The sequence below is a fragment of the Chiloscyllium punctatum genome, chromosome 9 (genome assembly GCF_047496795.1).
Source record: "Chiloscyllium punctatum isolate Juve2018m chromosome 9, sChiPun1.3, whole genome shotgun sequence".
NCBI lineage: Eukaryota > Metazoa > Chordata > Chondrichthyes > Orectolobiformes > Hemiscylliidae > Chiloscyllium > Chiloscyllium punctatum.
In genome coordinates this window covers 99,271,907-99,294,577 of record NC_092747.1, presented here as the reverse complement: position 1 = coordinate 99,294,577, position 22,671 = coordinate 99,271,907, and the positions used below count along the sequence as shown (strand labels likewise).

The window sequence follows — 22,671 nt, the reverse complement described above, 5'->3', positions numbered from 1 at the left end:
CAAGGATCTGTAGGTAGTTATGTTCGAGGAGAGGAACTGAGCTGGAAAAAGTTTTTTTTATTTGTGGTCAAATCATCCTGATCTCTGGTTGAAGGCAGGTCCATGTTCTCCCTTGCGGATTGGGTAAGGAGGTCAGTTCCAAGGTCACTTTGGGAATGGAGCTCTGTGTTATTCACACCAATGTTCCACAGTGGCTGCCCAGCTATCTGAATCAAATGTCCCCCTCCAAGGACCCCACAGTTGCTGTGGTCACATGCACATTTACATGTTCGTTGTAACCGCAAGCCACATGTAATGATGGTAGAGGTTCCAGTTTTATTGTCTGACTTGAAATCTCTTCTGCTCTTGCCACCTTCTATCAGCATATATTGGAGTTTCTACTCAATTGGTTTGACCTCATTATGAACACCTTCCTTAGCCATCAAATCATTGAGTTCGACCTGAAGTCAGAGCTCTGCCAGGGTGTGGGCGACAGGACCCACTATGGTCAAATCGACAGTCTTGGTTTTTATAAAATTTAGAAGAATGAAATGATTTAATTGAAATGTACGAGGTGCTGTAAGTGTTTGACATGGTAGACACTGAGAATGATATCCCCTGCCTGGCAAATTGCAAAAAGGAGGGGTCCACTGTTTGTTTAGGATTCCAGTGAGGAGAAACTGTATTACTCAGTTGCGAGTCTCTGATATTTTGTATTCCTGGGGCTTTTAGATGCTCCATCATTGAATACATGTATTGTTGGGACAGACATTTCTGATCTTCTAGGAGATTGAGGGGTGCTAGGAATGGGCATGAAAGTGGAGTTGAGGTCAAGTATCTACAATGAATGTGTTGAATATGCTCAAGGGTCTATATAGTCTCCTTTGTCCTGTTTCTTTTTTCTGCTCAAAGTATCAGAGTCTATCTTTACTCAGTACAGGCTCTTTACCTCAGTTGTAAAATGTTTGTCCTTTTTTATGTTTCAAATGCTATTGTTTGTGTTAATTTACTGTGACTCATCAGAACAGCTAGGTACAATTACAGCATTTAAAAGTCATCTGGATAGGTATATGAAAAGGAAGGGTTTATAGGGACATGGCCCAAGTGCTGGTAAATAGGATGAGATTAGGTTAGGCTATTTGGTCGACATGGACAAGTTGGACTGAAGGGTGTCTTTCCTATGCTGTACATCTCTGATTTCAATTTTGTATAAAGATCCAGTTCACCTTCAATCTGCTGATACTGTTGTAACTTAGACCATTTCACATTGGAAGTAGTCGAAAAGTGTGGCGCTGGAAAAACATAGCAATTCAGGCAGCATCCGAGGAGCAGGAAAATTGATGTTTCAGGCATAAGCCCTCCTGATGAAGGGTTTATGCCTGAAGCATCGATTCTCTTGCTCCTCGGATGCTGCCTAACCTGCTGTGCTTTTCCAGCACCATACCTTTTTTGACTTTGATCTCCAGCATCAGCAGTCCTCACTTTCTCCTAGACATTGGAAGTAGTTTTGTCCTGTTCCTGCCTCAGTCGAAGCAAAACGCTCAGAGAAACTATACAGTTTTACCTCCTTCATCTTTATTCTGGGCCCTGGAGGGAGAGAGAATGATCGCCCATGTGCACAGAGACATGAGTTCTCAGTCTTCTCTCGAACAGCAGATTCTTAATTAATTATGTTGTCACTTACAGGGAGCAGTGTCCAAGTAAGGCAACATCTATGTTGATTGGGCGACCATTACAATCAGTGAGTGTTGATAGTCGAGATAACGCCATCTGATGTCAGACAATGAATGTTTTTAACCTTAACTGGCTTCATATAATGAATGCTTTTCATCTTGTTTAACTGACTTTGCATAATGAATGCTTCTTGATCTTATTAAATGGCTTTACATAATGAAGTTAAAAATCTCTCAACACCAGGTTATAGTCCAACAGGTTGAATTGGAAGCACCAGCTTTCAGAGCGCTGCTCCATCATCAGGTGGCTTCATCATCACAACCACCTGATGAAGGAGCAGCGCTCCGAAAGCTGGTGCTTCCAATTCAACCTGTTGGACTATAACCTGGTGTTGTGATTTTTAACTTTTGTACACCCCAGGCCAACACCGGCATCTCTAAATCATTACATAATGAAAGCTTTTCACCTCATCAAACCACTACCCTTGCCTCCAACAAGTTCTTATCTGGTCAAAGTCATGCTAGCTGAGCCTTTGTAGCTCAAAGTTTAACTCTTTCCCTACCTGCTCGTATCTTATACTTTCTCAGTCGGCCATTTAGCCCATCATTTTTGCTGTGCCATTCAATGAGATCATGGCTCAGCAGATAATCCTCAACTCTCCACTTTGCTCCCTTGTCCCCATAACATTTTGATCCCCTTCCTTAATCGACTAATCAACAAATAGATCTATAAGTTTTTTTTTGTTCAACATGTAAGATTCGTGAGCGACTCTTTATTTCAGTGTATTGGATTCCCTTCTCAGTTGTGGTATTTGAGTGAAGATAAACTGTTTTCTTTTGGTTTGGATAGAATCCTGAGTGTTACACTCACTTGACATAATAAAAAGCCTCATTCTAGGATGTGCATCTCTAGTGAAGAATGCATTTGGTATGCTTCCCTTTACTGGTCAGTGCATCGAGTATTTGAGTTGGGAGATAATGTTGTAGCTGAACAGGACATTGGTGAGACCAGTTTTGGAATACTGCATGTAATTCTGGTCTCCCTGTTGTAGGAAGGATGTTATGAAAAGTGAAAGGCTTTAGAGAAGATTTACAAGGATGTTACCAGGGTTGGAGGATTTGAGCTATAGGGAGAGGCTGAATAGGTTGGAGCTATATTCCCTGGAGCGTCGAGGCTGCGGGATGACCTTATGGAGGTTTATAAAATCATGAGGGGTGTGGATAGGGTAAGCAAGCAAGGTCTTTTTCCCCAGAATGGGGGAATCCAAAGCGATAGGGCATAGATTTAAGGTGAGGGGGAAAGATGTCAAAGAGACCAAAGGGGCAACTTTTACATGCAGAGGGTGGTTTGTATACGGAATGAGCTGCAGAGTAAGTGGTGGAGGCTGGTACAATTACAATATTTAAAAGGCATCTGGATGGCTATATGAATAGGAGCAGTTTAGAGGGATATGGCCAAATGCTTTCTGGTGAGGACAGTATTTGAGCATTTGGCAACATTGTTTTGTTATTAAGATGTTTAATGCAGGACTGGGTGTCTTTGCACAACACCGTGAACAATATATTAATTTTATATTGGATTACTAATGGAAGAACCTGGTACCATTATCTTTCCAAGGTTACCTTGATGCAGAGGTGCTAGTATTGGACTGGGGTGGGCAGGCAGACACCAGGTTATAATCCACACCTGACAAAGAGGTTATGTTTTGAAATCTTGTGATTTCAAATAGACGTTTTGGACTACAGTCTGGCGTTGTGACTTCTGATTCTTTTTCTGAGGTTACTTCTTATTTCAAGGTTCTGGAAATCTGAAACACGATCAGAGTATTAGGAATGCATAATATAACCTAGAAACTGTAAGGAAGTTAACTTTCTGGGTGTGGATTCCTTTGCTAACATCGAAGATCTTCTGAGTGATCAACACTTCCAGCTTAAATGTGGGTGTTGTAATACAGTAAAGTTTGAATATGTCCCATGTGAGCATTATTAGCTTTTCTAGTATTAACCACCTTCATTTCCTCTTACCTGCTCAAGCCAGTGGTATTTGCATTACTTTGCCAATTGTTTTGGGCTTTTTCCATCTGTTTTGTCAACCATTTCTTCAGCTGTTCATACATTGTGTCTCACAGATGCCTTTCATTTCTTTAGCTTTTCTCATTGTGCCTCTTGTTATCTTATAGTAATACCACTTCAACAGTTGACCATCTGTTCATGTTTTGCATTTTACTACTTTGCAAGTTTCTTTTTGTTTGTCACTCCCTTCCCTTTTGTTCTCCTCCTGTTTAAATACCATTCACTCGTAATGTCTTTGTCATTACCTTCGCCTTTGAACACATTGTCATGTTACCTACTTGTGTTCTCTTAAATCTGTTATTCACATTAACTCTAGCCAGCAACACCACGAATTTCCCTCCATATTCTCTACTGACCTCCTCAGCACTGAATGGTGCCTCATTTTTACAATTTCATTCTCCAACTTTGCTCTTTTTTGGCTCAGCCTCTGCCAACCAATAACTTTTTTGTCCATGCCAGCCAGCTCATAAAATCAATTTCCCAGTGTCCTCTGTGACATCAAGTATGAGGAACGCATCCATGTTTTCTTTTTGCCGTCGAGAGCTCATCTGTTCACTGGCTGTGCTGTTTCTTTTTGTGAAACATCAAGACAGACCTCTTCCCTAGGTCCACTGCTGGAGCTGTGAAATTCTGACTGTTGTGTTTCTAACACATCTCTCCTCTCATCCATAAGCCTCAGCTGGTCGCGTTTTAACCTTGTTCTCATTAAACGGCTAATTCCTAGCTCCCATAATAAATGGTTCACTGCCAGAACTTGATGAGCACCAATGCATGACTTGCCTGTGCACCTCCATTGTCTTCAGCAGCTGCAATGGGTAAGAGTTCATGCAAAGTGCCTTTTTAAAGCTTGTCCAGAAATAGTTTTTTTTTGTTGTTTAGGCTCTCAAGCAATTTTGTGATGTAAAACTCACTCTGTGCGCTCTTCCTGTGAATGTGCACCAAGATGAACAGCTGCAGGGCCACCAGTTTGATGGAAGATGCTCCTCAACTTGTCCAAAACCTGTTTGTTTGCTATTGTAAAGTGCTGTCAATAACATTGTGCTGAGGGCAGCCTCTAAAAGTGCATTGGGGAAAGGCTATTGAACTCTGGTTGGAAAACTGTGAAACATCTCAGACTGTTTGATTTGAATTAAGTATTATAAATATCAGCTATAATTCCAAGAGGAGTGCTCAGCATTGCAGTATGGTATACTGTGATAAAAGAAACTGATCTCTCTTTGGATTGTATGTAGAACAAACCACACTATTTATATATAATACCAGTTGAAAGATTTTGAAGAATGTAACCACTTTTTAAACGGAAGGTGTCAAAGAATCCAATTGCCCTAAAGCTCAGTTTAAATGTCCATCAAATCCGTCTTTGGCATCTGTCTCTGAATTTTCAGCTTAAAATCTTTTTGGAGGATCAGTTTTTCAGATGTTTTGGGAATATTTGTTTGCGAATGTGTTGAAATTCTCTAACATGATAGCATAGTTGTTTGTGAAGAATCTTCACCAAATTATTGCCTTAAGGTGAAATTTAAGTGAAAGTAGGGTTTGTGGTTTAGTTACTTGATATGAATGTTTAACGTGGTAACTTCTGTAATAGATATGAAGCTGCTTTTATGGCGTAAAATGAGAAGAGCTAATGGCGAGTAATTGCTACATTCTGACAGCTCTCCAAAGCAAATTCATGTGGGAAAGAATGTCTTGCTATATAACGCAGGCTTTCCGTGCTTAAAATTCTTTTGAACAGTACAAAATTCGTGTGACCTCTTTTTTTGAGTTGTGGATTTTTATTAACCTCTCTTTCCATCTTGACACTAAATCCTGCTGATTTTAAATGTTATCAATGCTGGTTATTGATTCTTGTAGCGACAAATAGTCTTACCTCTGTGTGTACATAGAACACTTTTACTCTCATCGCTACAATGGTTGGGATTAGCTAATTGGTATAATGAGGAATCCGATCTGGATTGTTTCATGTCGTCTGGGCTCATTACTGTATTTTTTTAAAATGAGGTAGCAAAAAACTTGTGGACATGTAATGACGAATTTTACTATTCAGGTCATATTGTAACACTTAAGGCAGAGATTCCCTGTTGTTCTGGAATTAAACTTGACCGTAGGAGGTTTGTCTTTGGAAGAGCTACCAATTTATCCTCACCTTTGAGTGTTTTATTGGGTGAAGACAATATCTGGTGTGTTACTGAATCCCAGATCATTCTATCATTTTGAGTTGGCTGACTTCTGCTAAGCTGGGGCAGGGGATTCCGTCCTTATTTCAGGAGGGTTGTAGGGAGTACAATGGAGGGGCAACAAGAGAAAGGGATGGGGTGAAGAATACAAGTGAGGAATTTGTGTAACATTTTGATAGCTCACAACACCAGCTGAATATTTATGAAATACAGTGGGAGTACTGGGGAATGTATTAAGCAGTAAATCAGAGGCAGAAGCAAAATAGATACAGCTTTAATTTTGGGTGACTTAAATTTACATATAGATTGGGCAAATCAAATCAATAACAATACCATAAGAGAGGAATTTTTTGGAGTGTATCCGGGATGGTTTTCTGGTTGAATATTTTGAGGAACAAACAAAAGAACAGGCTATCCTAGACTGAGTGTTGTGTAATCGAGAGGACTAATTGGCAATCTAGCTGTTTGAGGTCCCTTAGGGAACAGTGACCATAATGTGATAAAATTCTTAATCCCTTAATACAGAGAATGAAGTAGTTGATTTTGGAGTAGAGGGTAAATGGAAAAATTACAATAATATGAGGCACAAGCTGGTATGTGTATAAATTTGCAAACATTGCCTAGTCACCACTGTCATCGAAGCAATGGCAAACATTTTGAAGAGTGTATGGAGGAGCTGCAACAATGATTCCTTCCTGTCTGGCACAAAAAAAGGGGAAAGCTGGCCTGACCATGGTTAAGAGATAGTAAGGATCTTTTAGATTGAAGGTATGGCAGATACATTGGCTGAAGAGAGCAGCAGACCTGAGGATTAGGAGTAGTTTAGACTTCAGTAAAGGAGGACAAAGATGGATTAAGAGGAAGAAAGATGTAGACAAGAGTAAACTCTGGCTATGGAGAGTGCAAAGAAAGTTTACCATATTGATTCCTGGGATTTAAGGAAGATTTTGACTTAGAGTCATAGAACTACAGCACAGAAACAGACCCTTCAGTCCCACTCGTCCATGCCAACCAGATATCCTAAATTAATCTAGTCGCATTTGCCAGCATTTGGCCCATATCCCTCTAAACCCTTTCTATTTATTTAAAAGGCATGTGGATGGATAAATGTTATAGTTGTACCAGCCTCTACCACTTCCTGTGGTAGCTTATTCCATCCATGCACCACATGCTGCATGAAAAAGATGCTCCTTTGGTCCCTTTGCGCGCTCATCCTAAACCTATGCCCTCTAGTTCTGAACTCCCCTACCATAGGGGAAAAAACCTTTGTCTGTTTACCCAATCCATACCCCTCATGATTTTAAAAACCTCTATAAGATCACCCCTCAGTCTCTGATGCTCCAGTCAGTTCAGCCTCCCCCCTACAGCCCAAATTCTTCAACTGTGGCAATATCTTTGTAAATCTTTTGTGAAACCTTTCAAGTTTCATAACCTCCTTCCTATAGACGGGAGAGCAGAATTGCACCTTGTCTATTTATCCTTTCCATTTTCTGTTTATACTTTCCATTGTCCTTTCCAAACGTGGCCTAACTAATGTCTTGTATCTGCAACATGACCGCCCAATTCCTATCGTGGATGCATTGACCAATAAAGGAAAGCATACCAAATGTCGCCTTCACAATCCTATCCACCTGCGACTCCATTTTCAAGGAACGATGGTGAATGCTATTCAGATTTGTTGCAAACAACATAGCCAGTGTGATTTGAGATTCTTCCTATTTCTGACATGGCTTCTGAGGATTTGCTGCACCCAGTCCACGACTATTAGAACTGTGTATCTGGAAAGACTGGTTAACGCTCATTCAATAAGGCTGGCACAGGCTATGCCTTGAGGTATGACTCTGAAACATCGATTTGGGCTTTCCCTCTCCTCCAAGGTTGGTTCTGGTCTTTGCACATTTCACTGAGGTGGTCTCTCTGGATCTGGTCAGGCCAATCATGCTCATTCTGAGGTACTAGGAGCTGGAGATGCTGTGCAGCTGGGCTGCCAGTCGAAGATGTTCTCTGGACACACCATTGAACATGTTGCCAAAAGCAAAGAGAGCTGGGACTCCAGTTTGCCTCTTTAACTCTCCCTTCATGCCTTTCTTTAAAGATCTCTGGCCTGTGTCCAATAATAGCATCAGGTGGGGGCAGGTAAATCCGAGGAGGTGACTATTTTTCTTATTTGGTGGTGATGATCGTGCATGGTCAAACCCTTTTTCTTTTCGACTAGTCCATGCTGACCCAATATCCTAACCTAATCTAGTCCCATTTGCCAACACTTGGCCTGTATCTCTCTCAACCCTTTATTCATATATCCATCCAGATGCCTTTTTAAATGCTGTAATTGTACCAGCCTCCTCCACTTCCTCTGGCAGCTCATTCCATACACATACCATACACTTTGTGAAAAAGTTGCCCCTTTTAGGTCCCTTTTATACATTCCCCTCTCATCCTAAACCTATGCCCTCTAGTTCTATACTCCCCCACCCAGGGAAAAGACCATGTCTATTTATCCTTTCCATTTGTCTGTTTATACTTTCCATTGACCTTTGTCACGCAATGCCTCTGGCCTCCTCCACTCAGAGTTGCATTTGTTTTTTTCTCTCTTTACCCTATTTTTCAATTCCGCCTGTTCAGCGATGTTATTGTACACCTCTGGAGCAGGTGGAACTTGAACCTGGGCCTCCCCAGTCGAGGGGTAGGGACTCTTGTAACGTTCTAACATTAGCATTTTTCCTACCAGTTTGGTTCACTGGAGGAGTAAACAACAGGCCATTCTGAAACAATGTGGCTTTTTGCATCTGACTAGGCAGCTCCAGGCCTCTGTGGTTTCAATAGGACATTGATTGTCCAAAGACCTGGCTTCATGTATACTGTCCGTTCCAGCTCTATGGTTTGCAGACTGCAGTCTGACTAGCTTTAAATTTGTCTTCCATTTTGAAGATTTTGATGCATGCTTGTGGAAAAAATGTCTATTTCTGTAAAGGTCCTGGAGGTCATGGGTCATCTGACTGCACCTAACTATAGGAGAACCATTATTTAATGTGTAGGACATTGATTAAGCCACTTTTGGAATATTGCATTCAATTCTGGTCTCCCTGCTAAACAAAGGATGTTGTTACCTTTGAAAAGGTTCAGAAAGAATTTACTAGGATGTTACCAGGGTTGGAGGGTTTGAGCTATAGGGAGATGCTGTATAGGCTGGGGCTGTTTTTCCCTGGAGCGTCAGAGGTTGAAAGATGACTTGAGGAGAGGTTGATAAAATCATGAGGGATGTGTATAGGGTGAATAGCCGAGGTATTTTCCCAGAGGTGAAGTCGTCAAAGATTAGAAGGCATAAGTTTAGGGTGAGAAGGGATAGATTTTTCACGCAGAGGGTGGTATGTGTATGGAATGAGCTACCAGAGGAAGTGGTGGAGGCTGGTACAATTACAGCATTTAAAAGGCATTTAGATGGGTACGTGAATAGGAAAGGTTTAGAGGGATACAGGCCAAATGCTGGCAAATAAAACTATCAGTGTGGGTTATCTGGTTGGCATGGATAAGTTGGACCAAAGGATCTGTTTCCATGCTGTAAATCTCTGACTCTAAAATGTAAACACTAAAGATGCAGGTGACAAGCCAGTGGAGCAAACCTTGGGAATCAATGCCAATGCTGTGAAGCAAGAAAGCTTATGGACAACCAGTGCCCTGCAACATCTGGAAACCTTCCACTTTTAGATGTGTGAAAATAGGGTGTAATTACAGGGTAATAAAAAGTCAAATGGCTACTGTGCAACAGAACCATCACCTTCATGAGAAAAGAGATCCAATTTTTCTGGGTGACTCTGGTGGACCAACCAACTTGAGGCAATCTATTTGTCAATAGACATCTCATTCATTTGAAACTTGGCACAAAACTAGTATTAATGTTTTATCACATTGTTCCATCAACCATTGAGAACAGAGGTTACAGCCTTGAAAAATGAAATCATGTTTTCCAGTGAAACAGCTTTCAAGATTAAAGGGAGGAACAAAAGCAAGATTGAATATTTGTTGCTGTTGGCTGGTTTTGCATTGAAGCTTGACCAGACCAAAGGCCTAATGGCCGTGAAGATCTTTTTGAGCATTGACAGCATTTCATGATTGCGATGTACTGCGGTTGGTTGAAAAGCTGGTCATTCTAGCTTTGCTGCAGCAAGTTATCTTAGGGCATGATAGACTAGGGCGTTTGGTGACTGCAGAGTGCAATACCAGATTTTGGTCATCTCTCCGGTGGCAAAGGATCGCAAGAAAATTGAGTATGACACAGCTGTGTGTGTGACTTGTGCTATTTACAGGCCTGACTAGCAAGAGCCACGAAACTTCCACCAATTTTCTCAAGTGATAATACCATGGTTTTAAAAAGGTGTGTTGTCTTTTTATGTTTGTGAAGTGAGGTTGAGATAAAGATAGTGAGCAATTGGTTCGAAGCCAAGAAAGTAAACCGCTTGTGAAGCCTGGGGTTGCTTTTATAAAAGTGGAAACCATAGAAGCAACATGAGGGGGTGGGGTCCAGCTCCATGGAGCCACGAGTTTAGTTTAACTTTCAGTGGCTATTGGGGTTTGGAAGCTGCTGGACATCTCTCCTTGCGCTCTGTCTTGCCCTCTCACTCACTTTGTATTTTCTCTTGATGTTCTTTCCTCCTTGGTTGGAGAAGATTTAGATTAGATTTGTTTCCCTACAGTGTGGAAACAGGCCCTTCTGCCCAACCAGTCCACACCGACCCTCTGAAGAGTAACCCACCCAGACCTATTTCCCTCTGACTAATGCATCTAACACTATATGGACAATTTAGCATGGCCAATTCACTTGATCTGCACATCTTTGGACTGTGGGAGGAAACTGGAGCACCCGGAAGAAACCCACGCAGACACTGGGAGAATGTGCAAACTCCACACACAATCACCAGAGGCTGGAATTGAACCTGGGACCCTGGTGTTGAGGCAGCAGTGCTAACTGCTGAGCCACCATGCCACCCTTGCCTGTGAGACAATCTATTTTACTGAATTTGCCTTTGCCAAGGGTGTTTTTATGGAATGTTACTATTTTGGAATTGTTGCTGTTTTGTAGTTAAATAATCTATTATTCTGTTAAGTTTTTTATCTGATAGTGTTAAGTTATTCCAACTCCTCTTTCTTTTTTTTGTACTTCAGTGTGAAAAATAGTGTGGTTTGCTTTGAGCCTGGTAGTTTGTCTAATTGGATTGCATCGGAACACAACACCTTACCTTTTAAAAAATAAGAAAATGTTGAGATCTAAGCTGGCTATCTTAATATATTTTGAGGGGGTTTGGTCAGGTCCATTACACTCACCAGATTGTGGGAATAGATGGCAGAAGAATTGCTTTTCTTTTCCTTAACTATTTTTCACAAAGGAGAGAGGTGAAAAAGTTTTATTTCACCATCTCCAGTGCAGTTGTAAGGGTCTCGCATGAAACATTTGTCATGTCAGACAGAGGGCCACAGACGTCTGCATCCTTTAGCTAAATGACTGCCTGTTCTGAATTTGAATATGTAACCATCTTGCCAAAGTGCCCACGGTTGAAGGGGGAAACTAGATGTGGGGCCCAGATGGCCAAATTCCTTCAGAAGAAAATTGCTGACTTTTTATATGGTGTGGTTAAAATGCTTGCCTACCTCTCTGCAATGTGGTGTACCTCGATCAGTTTTTTTGATGGGTAGAAAATCAAACTCTTAGTCTTTACCTTGCCAAGGAGTTTGCTTCCTTAAGTTAAGTTCATGGGTTTCTTACTGCATACATTTTATCAATCTTTCTGCTGGGAGCAATGAGTTCCCCACTGATTTGGTGTCACCTTGCAGAATATTTGACACCTATGAGCCTAAACCAGAAACTAAGGATTTGGGACCTGGAGACAAAAGGTATGGTCATTCAAATGACAACAGTCCAGCAGCGATCACTTATTCTGCGTAGAGTTGGAGTTATCTGTAGGAACCAAAGGAACATTGTCTCTTTGTGGAACACTCGTTCACTAATAGTTGTTTGGGATGAACTTGAGTTGCATCACAATGGCAATGATTTACAGCCCTCACTGGGTTAGGAACAGAGTAGAGGTCAACAACCCTGAAGCCAAAGACCCACCATTCTTCCTAATCTGAAGCAAGCATGTTTGGAAGAGTTATGAGACGTTCAGCCTGCTTTAATTTCTTAGCCTTCCGGGGGAAGATCAGGCAATGGTAATCTAATTATGGACGTGAAGAAATGAAGGTTCACTTTGTCAGAGCTTGAGGAGGGGATTGTTTCATGGTCCTGAAATGTGTGCTGTTTTGAGACTGCGTGGAGTCAATGCAGTGATGACCTCAGGAAGATTTAGGTGGAACAACATAGGAATTGGGAGCAAGAGTAGGTAATTCAGCCCTTTTGAGCCCACTCCACCATTTAACATGATCATGGCCGATCTTATGCTGGTCTCAACTCCATGTTCCTGCCTGCTATCCGTAGCCCTTTATCCTGCCTTTCCTCAGAAATTTATCTGTTTTTGTATTATTATTGGGTTCTGCCTCCATTGAACTCTGGGGCAGAGTTTCAGATTCACAAGCCAATGAGAGAAGTAGTTTTTCCTCAGCTCAGTTTTGAACCTACGTCATCTCATTCTATAATCGATGACCTCATATTCAAAACTGTCCCACAGGCAGGAACATCTGTTCAACAACCACCCATCAAGCCCCTTTTCGCATTTCATATGCCTCCAATCAGGCTCCCCCCCACTCCTCTCGTTCCTCTGAACTCCAGTGAGTACAAGCCCAAGCTATTAAGCCATTCCTTATACAACAGCTTTTCACCCCTGGAATCAATCTGGTGATCTCTTCTGAACTGCCTTCAGTGCTACCATATCCTCCCTAAAGTAAGGGGACCAAAACTGGACACACTACCTCAGATGTAGTTTCACCAATGCCTTATAATTGTAACAACACCTTTTTATTTGCATTATCCATGCATTTTTCGATAAATACTAGGATTCCATGTGCCTGCCTAAATATATGTTGCAGTTACATTCCCACTTCCTGTAATTCATGCACAAAGATGCCTAGATTCCTCTGCACTGATGCACTTTAAATCTGCTTCTTATTTCAATAATAATTTGCTGTTTATTTTGCTGGCCCATCCAGGGAAAAGTGCAAAACCAGTTAGGATCATGCAGTATGTTGACCTGTATCCACACTTTCCCCAATAGCTTGAGTAAATGTTTTGTACTTAATTATATAATTTGCATCTGCTATCTCACAATAAATTAAATGTAATTTAAGACTAATGTTTCCTTGTTAGAACTCCTCATTTGTTTTCCTCCTCTTCTGTAAACCCAGGTAGGTCCTTAAACCCAGCTAACAGAAAGGAATGATTGCACCAAACTGCCCAACCACAAACTGATAGTCGTGGGGTTTGGAGCACATACAACAATAATCCTTGCCAGAAATACTTCCAAAGTGATCTTCCTTTGTAGGATTGCTTTCTCCCTTTCAAACAAAATTCTTGTGTGAACTGATATAGCTTCATGCAGTTTGAATGTTGCTTTCTGACTCAGGCATGTTGCCTTTTTCCTTTGTGGGTGTCCAATGCTAAATTGACATCCTATACTCTGCCCTTAATCTTTCTGTAAGTATTTCTTTTACTCCATGATGTTATACCTGTTAGGCCGGAACTGTCTAGCAGTACAAGAGCCATAGTCTTGTCCATTACCTCTTGTACTGTCTCACCTTATCCATTAATGCTCTCTAGTTGAAAGATGCCAAACTCAGAACTTCTGCACGTTAATGACTTCCTTGGATGTATCAGTTCTTTTGTCTGAACAGACTGGAGTGTGGGAGAAGAAAAACAACTTTTAATATCTATTGATTTGTTTTCAGTACCTGATTGAAAGCGCATTAAACAGCTCCAGAAAATGGCTGCTATAATCATGTGACGAGACTCTGTAATCTCTCGAAAGATTCTTGGAGGTCAAAGCCAACCTGACAGTCAATGTCTTACTTACCTCCTGATGAGACTGGAATGCTAACAATTGTGTTATAAATAGGCACAGAAGCAAAGTCTCAGATGTTCTGATCTGATTTGGAAACCTTATTTCTGGACAGAGGCCTCATTTTACAAACTTGTCCTAGAAGCCATGAATGTGGCAGCAAACTGGGTTTGCAAAGAAACCATGCCCCATTTATTTCCAATGGTCAACATAACATGTTCTGTGACTCTCATGACCAGCCATTTTAAGATATCCTGGGCAAGGGCCAGCATATAAAGCAAGTGTATGCTGTGGAAAGCAGATGGGTGAGGCATATGCAGTGCAAGGTAAGTGACATTGGTAGGGTGTTGGCTGGCTGAGGTTGGTGGACTGCCAGAGTGTTGAGTGAACGAGTGCCTAGCGTAGACTGGGGAGTGAGAATGCTGACAAGCCTGAAGGTGTGGTGATATTTTTGGTTCTAGTGGAGGCTATGGTGGGGGTTGGGCCCCTTAACAAGAGAACTGATTAATTAGGGACAGCTTCCATTAGAATCCATTCCAGATATTTTCTAATCAAACTATTCAGAGATGCTGTAAGCTACCTTTTGGAGCAGGTGGGATTTCTACCTCTAATCTGCACCTGTCATTTTAGCTCTCTTGCCCCCTCCTCACTGTCATGTATATCAGCTGTTTCCGAGCTATTTTTTAAAAAACTGAAAGAACTGTGGGTGCTGGGAATTGAACAAAACCATAAATTGCTATAGAAACTCAACACGTTTGCAACATTCGTGAGGAAACATTAGAGTTAACGTTTCAGATCCAGTGACCCATCCTCAAAACTCAGGATTTCTGATTTCTTAGCTTCAGTCAATTCTGAAGAAGGGTGGCTGAATCCAAAACATTAACTCTGGTTTCTTTCCACAGATTCTGTCAGACCTACTGAATTTGTCCAGCACTTTGCATGTGAAATTAAATCAGAAATTGCTGGAAAAATGCAGGTCTGGTGGCATCTGTGGAGAAAAGCAGAGTAAATGATTAGTGTCCAATGACCCTTCGTCAAAACTCTGTGGAGTGAACCGGGAATGTTAATTTTGCTTTCTCTCCTCAGATGCTGCCAGAACTGCTATGCTTCTTCCAGCATTGATTTTTTTTTCTGGTTTCCAGCATCCGCAATTCTTTGTATTTGTCTTTGTTTATGAACCTTGGCCCCCTCGGCTCAGAGGTGGGGATACTACCACTGTGCCACAAGAACAGTGTAAATGGGTGTAAAAGCCATTTTAGTCACTACTTGTATATTCATTGCATAAAATCCTGAATGGAATTGTAATTGAAAGCAGAGGCTACTTGGTTTGTAATACAGTGGTCACCCCGTACCTGCGGGGGTAATGATCCAGGACTTACCGGGGAAGCCCGAAACCACGGATAGGACCAAACCCCTTCACTTAAATGGGAAACGTACCTTCCTGGCAGCCACCTGGTCCCTGGTTCCGGAACGTTCAGTATAGTATGTTCCGGATGTGGTAAATGCGAGTAAGTGAAATCATGCAAAATGATTCCACAGATACTGGGGTCGCCCTGTGTTAATGAATAGTCTCGATGACAGTAAAGACCAGTATGCATGCTATCAATTATGTCTGTATACCAGTAGATGGTGCTACTTATGCAGGGCGCACTGATTAGTTATTGTTTTGACAGCACTATAATGTGGTTGGGTTGCCAGATAAGGAATGACTGTTGTTGTAATGTTAGTGAAGACCCCTATTAAATTTGAAGTAATTTATTTTGTACTGACTGTTGAATGGGCATTTGAATAGTTAGTTATTTTCGATGGCTAAAAAAGTGGAATCATCTGTGGTGTGTCTGTCCACTAGTGGCTGTTTCCATTGGCGCCTTTCATGAAAAACCTATGTAAAATGGCCTGACTTTGACCAATAATGTGAAAGATTGAACAGTCGTAGTCACCCAGTATTTCTGGTTCTTGCACGGTATTCTTGACAAAGTAGGACAGTAAGACACAGGACATCGTGGTGGAATATTGACAAATTACTAACTGTAGAACTAAAAGCAACTTTTTTTCCGCTTGAATGTAAATACACCTGCATCTGTAGTTTGTTGATTTTGAGCTTTATGCGCTGCAATTAAAGGACAGAGTGGGAGTAGGCTATTAAAGAGATGGGAGTGTTCAAAATGAAAGAGAAAATCAACTGGATTTTGACCCTCCCTAATTCCTTACCACAACTATACAGGGCACAAACTGGTTTTAAGGCCGCTTTGTGATTGTTCACTTGTTTGTGCTGTAATAATTGAAAAATACCTGCCAGTGTAAAACATTTTGTACAGTTTGCTTTGGTTACATTGGAATGAAGTATTATATCAAGGTGTTATAGAATGACCATGTCAGACTTTTTTGTCCCACCCCTGCCCTTGGTTCTATGTACTCTGACAAGTGTCAGCCTTGACTTGATGCTATTCACTTGAGTCAGAAGGTCATGGGTTCAGGAGATTTGAGATCAGTGTTTCAGTTCTCAGGAATGAGGGAGTGCTGCATTGCTCCGATGAGAAATCAAACCAAAACTACATTTGACCTCAGATATTTAGCACATCTAAAATTAATAATCTGCTCATTCATTTCATTGCTACGTGTGGGACCTTGCTGTGTACAAATCTCATCCTGTCACATCTCATCTCATACATGACTGCACTCGCTGTACTTCAGACATTATTTAAATGGCTGTAAAGTTATTTTGGGTTATCCTGAAGTCGTAAAAGGTGCTCCATAATGCAAATTTTCTTAACAATCTTCATGATCAATATGTTTTACATTGTTATAGTGACTGCTCTTCTATCTTGAAGTCTAAATAAGAGTTAACGGGTGACCTTGCCTGGAGAATTTCATAGGTCTGGATTTTCCCAATTTCCACGTTTTCCCCATGGGAGACTGATCAGCAAGGTTAGACCTCACGGAATACAGGGAGAACTAACCATTTGGATACAGAACTGACTCAAAGGTAGAAGACAGGGTGGTAGTGGAGGGTTGTTTCACAGACTGGAGGCCTGTGACCAGTGCAGTGCCACAAGGATCAGTGCTGGGCCCTCTACTTTTTTGTCATTTATATAAATGATTTGGATGCGAGCATAAGAGGTACAGTTAGTAAGTTTGCAGATGACATCAAAATTGGAGGTGTTGTGGACAGCGAAAAGGGTTACCTCAGATTACAACAGGATCTGGACCAGATGGGCCAATGGGCTGAGAAGGGGCAGGTATTCTGATTTAATTCTGATAAATGCGAGGTGCTGCATTTTGGGAAAGCAAATCTTAGCAGGACTTATACACTTAATGGTAAGGTCCTAGAGAGTATTGCTGAACAAAGAGACCTTGGAGTGCAGTTTCATAGCTCCTTGAAAGTGGAGTCACAGGTAGATAGGATAGTGAAGGCAGCGCTTGGTATGCTTTCCTTTATTGGTCAGAGTATTGAGTACAGGCGTTGGGAGGTCATGTTGCGGCTGTCCAGGACATTGGTAAGGCCACTGCTGGAATATTGCATGCAATTCTGGTCTCCTTCCTATCGGAAAGATGTTGTGAAACTTGAAAGGGTTCAGAAAAGATTTATAAGGATGTTGCCAGGGTTGGAGGATTTGAGCTATACGGAGAGGTTGAACAGGCTAGGGCTGTTTTCCCTGGAGCGTCGGAGACTGAGGGGTGACCTTATAGAGGTTTACAAAATTATGGGGCATGGATAGGGTAAATAGACAGTCGTTTCCCTGGGGTCGGGGAATCCAGAACTGGAGGCCATAGGTTTAGGGTGAGAGGGGAAAGATATAAAAGAGACCTATGGGGCAACGTTTTCATGTGGAGGGTAGTACATGTATGGAATGAGCTGCCAGAGGAAGTGGTGGAGGCTGGTACAATTGCAACATTTAAAAGGCAGCTGGATGGGTATATGAACAGGAAGGGTTTGGAGGGATATGGGTTGGGTCTGATCGGTATGGACAGGTTGGACCGAACGGTCTGTTTCCATGCTGTACATCTCTATGACTCTGAATAGTAATTGGTAACTGTGAATAAAGTGAATTCTACTTGCTTTGTATTCATGAACAAGAGAAAACAACTAAGAGCGGATGAACCTACAGCTTGGTGTTATGGAATGATGTTCAGACCTAATACCACAATGTATTTAACTTAGTGCGTGTTAAAGTATCATATCTCTACAACAGTACTTGTCATAGATTGTATCCTTTTAAACAATGCCAGCTTCACAAAGGAACACCTAAGCTGAGTGAATTCCAATGGGTCAGATATCCTCAAGGTGAAGTAGCACAATACAGTACATGTAACATTGTAAAACAAAGCTTGTGAGGGCATGTGCATGCCTGACATTTTGTGGGCTTTAATGTATCATGCTCTTGAATAGTTTTAGGTTGGATTATATGCCCTCAGAAATAAAAACAAAACAGCAAACTATTCCATGTTTCATTATTAAGTCTTTATTGTGTTTTTTAATATGTCAGAAATATGTTCACCACCTTACTGAAGGCTTGTCATATCATGCTGACATAATCTTCCACCAATACCTTGCCTAATTGGCTATCTTATATACCGATGGGCGTGAGGATGGCCTGGTAACTGTTGGTCACTTTTGGTTGAGACTAATCTAGCACAGGTCAGAGATTTGATTCTTAAACTTTTTTTATTGGAGTACACTTTTTAAACTTTAATTTTTAATTGCTTATGACTAGAATATTAAGATCACTGTGGTTTATGATGGAAACAGTTTATATTTATGTAGTGATTTTAATGTAATAAATGGCCCAAGCTGTTTCATGTGGAAATTCTGAAACAAGATCTGACATAAAGTCATGTAATTGGATACTGCACAGTGAACCAGGGTTTGCTCAGAGGTAGATTATAACCAGAAAAGTGAAATAAAAGAGGCAGAGTTTATGGAGGGAGGGAGGTCCACAGCTTAGGAGCCAGGTAGTTGGAAGCATAAGCAAGGATTTCAGAAGTGCTGAGGTGGGGCACAATATAGTGTCATGAGTTGGAACAAAGTATTCATAAATGCTGTTTTGAATGTGTTTGGAAGCTCATCACAGGATGAAACATGATCCTGAGATCATGAAAAATCTGGTTTGGTCCCTGGCAATTATCAATGAGAGGGATGGTGGTAGTGATTAAATATCAAAGTTTAAGGGGATCTGAGAAACATGAAAGAGAGGAATTATGAAGTCATAGAACATGGAAACAGATCCTTTGGTCCAACATGTCCATGTCAACCGAGTTTTCCAAACCTAACCTAGCCCCACTTGCCTGCGTTCAGCCCATGTCTCTCAACTTTTCCGGTTCATGTATCTCTTCAAATGTCTTTTAAATGTTGTAAGTGTACCTGCATCTCCCACTTCCTCTGGCAGTCCATGCTACATTCGAGCCACCCTCTATCTTTTTTAAAAAAATACCCCCAGGTCCCTTCTAAATCTTTCTCTTCTCACCTTAAAAATATGCCCTCTAGCTTTGGACTTCCCCGCCGTAGGAAAAAGATATTTTGCTATTTGCCCCAACAATGCTCCTTATGATTTTATAAACATTTATAAGGTCACACCCTCAACTTCCTAGGCTGCAGTGATAAAAGTCCCAGCCTGCCCTTATAACTCAAACCCTCTAGTGCTGGCAATGTCCTTGTAAATCTCTTCTAAAGCCTCTCCAATTCAATGATATCCTTCCTATAGCGGGGTGACCGGAACTATACACAATACTCCATAAGAAGCCACCCCAATATCCTGTACAATGTCAACTTGGCATTCCAACTCCTATACTCAGTGGTCTGAGCAGTGAAGGAAAGCGTGCTAAATGCTGCCTTAAACACCCTGTCTATTCGTGATTCACCTTTCAAAGAACTAAGGGCTAGTCTGTTTGATATCATGACCCAAGGCCCCACCATTATCTGTGTAACAGTTGCCATTGTTTGTCTTTACCAAAATGCAATATTTCACATTTATCCAAATTAAACTCCTCCTGCCATTCCTCAGCCCCTTGGTTCAATTGATCAAGATCCTTTTGAATTCTTAGCTAACCTTCACCGTCCACTATACCACCAATTTTGATGTCAACCCCAAACTTATTAACCATGCATCCTAAATTGTCATCCAAGTCATTTATATAAATGAGAAACAACATTCGACCCTGCAATGATCCCTGCAGAACACCGTTGGTCACAGGCCTCCAGTCTGAAGAAGGATCCCTTCACTAACCTTGCCCCTCTGACTCTACATGACTGACTCTACTCCTCCATCCAGTAAAGTGGATTTACTTCAATGCCATTTTCCCATACAATCCCCGCATCCCTTTTGATATCTTTGCCCAGCAATCTATTAATGTTTTATCCAGCATATACTCAAATGACTGAGCTTCCACAGTACTCTGGGCTACAGAATTCGAGATTCACCACTTTGGGTCTTTTTTTCTTCTCCGTTGTTTATTTGGAGGAATTATTTAGGATTCTAAGATTTGCTGATGTGAGAGTATTGTCTTCATTTTTCAAAACATGCTGGATTCTTGAAAGGTCCATCACACTAGAAGATAACAAATGTAAATCCACTATTCAAGAAGGGAGAGGGGCAGATAGAAAAACACAATATTAAAGGCTAGTTAACTTGATAGCTGTCAAAGACAGTGAGAAGAATTGAACATAACCATAAGGATATTATGCTCCTGTTAGATATAGCATCTTCAGTGAGACCATATCTTCAATACTGTGTACAGTTTTGATCTCCTTATTTATGAGAGGATGTAAATGTGTTGCAGGTGTTTTAGGGAAGTCTGCTAGATTGACACGTAGAAGAAGTGGATTGTCATTTTTGGAAAGATGGGAAAGACTGGAATTGTTTCCACAGGTGTTTAGAAGAATCAGTGATGACTTGAATGAAGTGCCCAAGACCCTGAATGGTTCTAACAAGGTCAATGTATAAAGGATGTTTTCTCTAGTGCATCATCCTAGAATTAGGGGTAACAGTTTTAAAATTGGGGGCTGCCCTTTTTATAAGGATAAGTTTTCTTTCAGTTTAGAGCAAGTTTAGAACTCTTTGCCTCTGAATATTGAATATTTTTTAGGATGGATGGATTTTTGTTAGACAAGGGAATCAAATGTCATTATGTGTGGATTAGATTGTGGTATTTGACAAGTTATAAATTAAGGACAGCGGGGTCTCCGATGTTCAAAGTTGGTTTTGTCTGTATTTGTATCAAAACCAGTTGAGTTTTTGGGGCAATGTTGTCAAGGGTAAATGAGGTAAATGTGACTTGAGAGGGTCAAGAATGTGACTTGGTGAACACTAGGGTCATGATGCAGAAATGTGAGGAGCAACCACTGCTGGGAATTCTCTGGCCATGATCAGTTGGAAAAGGATGGTACCCAGTTGAGTATAGTACCACCAATTGGATGACGGTGGAGAAGCAAGTGAGAAGGGTGGTATAGTTAAACATGTTGAGGTCTACACACAGCTTGAGAAGGAAAGGAAAGATCAATTACTATTATCCCAGTTACATTGGATGCCACTTCGACTTTGCTAAGACCTACTTTTGGGACAGTGATGGCATGGTGAGGATGAGAGGGTGGCTATGAATTTCCAAGACCCTAAAATACTTAGGAATTTTGGGACGAAAATGGAGATTGGAGATGAGGTTGTAATTTTTAAGAACAGGGGGATCGAGGGTCAGTGTTTTAATGGGAGAGGTGAAGAAGACGACAAACCATTAGCAGTATTAGTGAGGATGGGCTGAGGAGTAAATATGGGTTGCCATTGAATGGGGAGGGGGAAAGCAGGTGGCTCTCAAGGACAAAAAGTAGCTCAAATGCCATGAAAGGAGTTTACGGTAAAACTAGACAAAGCTGCAAGTTCAGAACAAGGGCACAGGCAACTTGAGGGGACATTTTAGCTCAGTGGACTAGAGGAGAGAGCCAAGTGGCAGAGACAGCTGACTGCATGGCGCCTCTCCTGAGGAGAGAGAAGATTATGAACCCCTTGCACTGGAGCCAAGATGGTGGAATTGAGGGAGTGGAGTTTGTAAAGACAGTTTATGTAGAGAAAAAAGCTGGGTATTGTTACATTTCAAGATTCTGCAATAATGAACAAATTGGCTGTTTTAACAGATATACATGTCCCTTCTCCTACATATTTTTAAAAACGTGCAAAGCTATTCAATCACGGTTTTCACTTTAAAGCTCATCAATCTTACTTTCAAAAATATTTACAGCACATTGGTGTGGTTGTTTTGGGTGTGTACCATTTATGTATAATGACTTGTGAGCTCACTGAACTACTACATTATATTTATTTTTCAAAGTACCTTTAAGATAGGATTAAATTCCTAATGCTGAGTGTTGTGTTTCTCCTAAATTTGTCCAACTTTGTGAAACTGAACGTAGTTTAGCACTTATAAATAAATGTCCAAAATTATTTTCTATATAGTAATCCATTTGTTGTGATAGCCTTGGATTAAAAGATTTGGAATAACATATTTAACTGATCTGAATTTTCTTTTTTTTTTGTAGGAGGTTACTGGGAAGAGTTTTGGCAACAAAGATTTTCGGTCAGCACTGGAAGATGGAGCCTTATTATGCGAGTATGTAACAAAGTTTTGTCTGCATGGAAGAATGGTTTTGCTTTAGTTTGCTGGGAGGAGGGAGGCACGGTGGAACAGAATGTGTGTGGGCAAGTGAAAGTTTTCAGTTTGGGGGCACTCTGGCAATGGAAGTTTGGACGCCGTGCACTTCTCATGCTGGTAGACTTGATATAGATACACCTTTTCAGATAGGGC

The 22,671-nt window shown here is 41.1% G+C and overlaps 1 protein-coding gene across 6 annotated transcripts in view; it reads left to right on the top strand.

Moving 5' to 3' along the window:
• The window catches only part of LOC140481559 (LIM domain only protein 7-like), a 234,504-nt gene that overhangs the window by 43,706 nt on the left and 168,127 nt on the right, over nt 1-22,671 (top strand). For all 6 annotated transcript variants that reach the window (XM_072577959.1, XM_072577960.1, XM_072577958.1 and 3 more), the window contains one exon: nt 22,406-22,476. In XM_072577959.1, the coding sequence (XP_072434060.1) occupies nt 22,406-22,476 (71 nt within the window). The remainder of the gene's footprint in view (nt 1-22,405; nt 22,477-22,671) is intronic.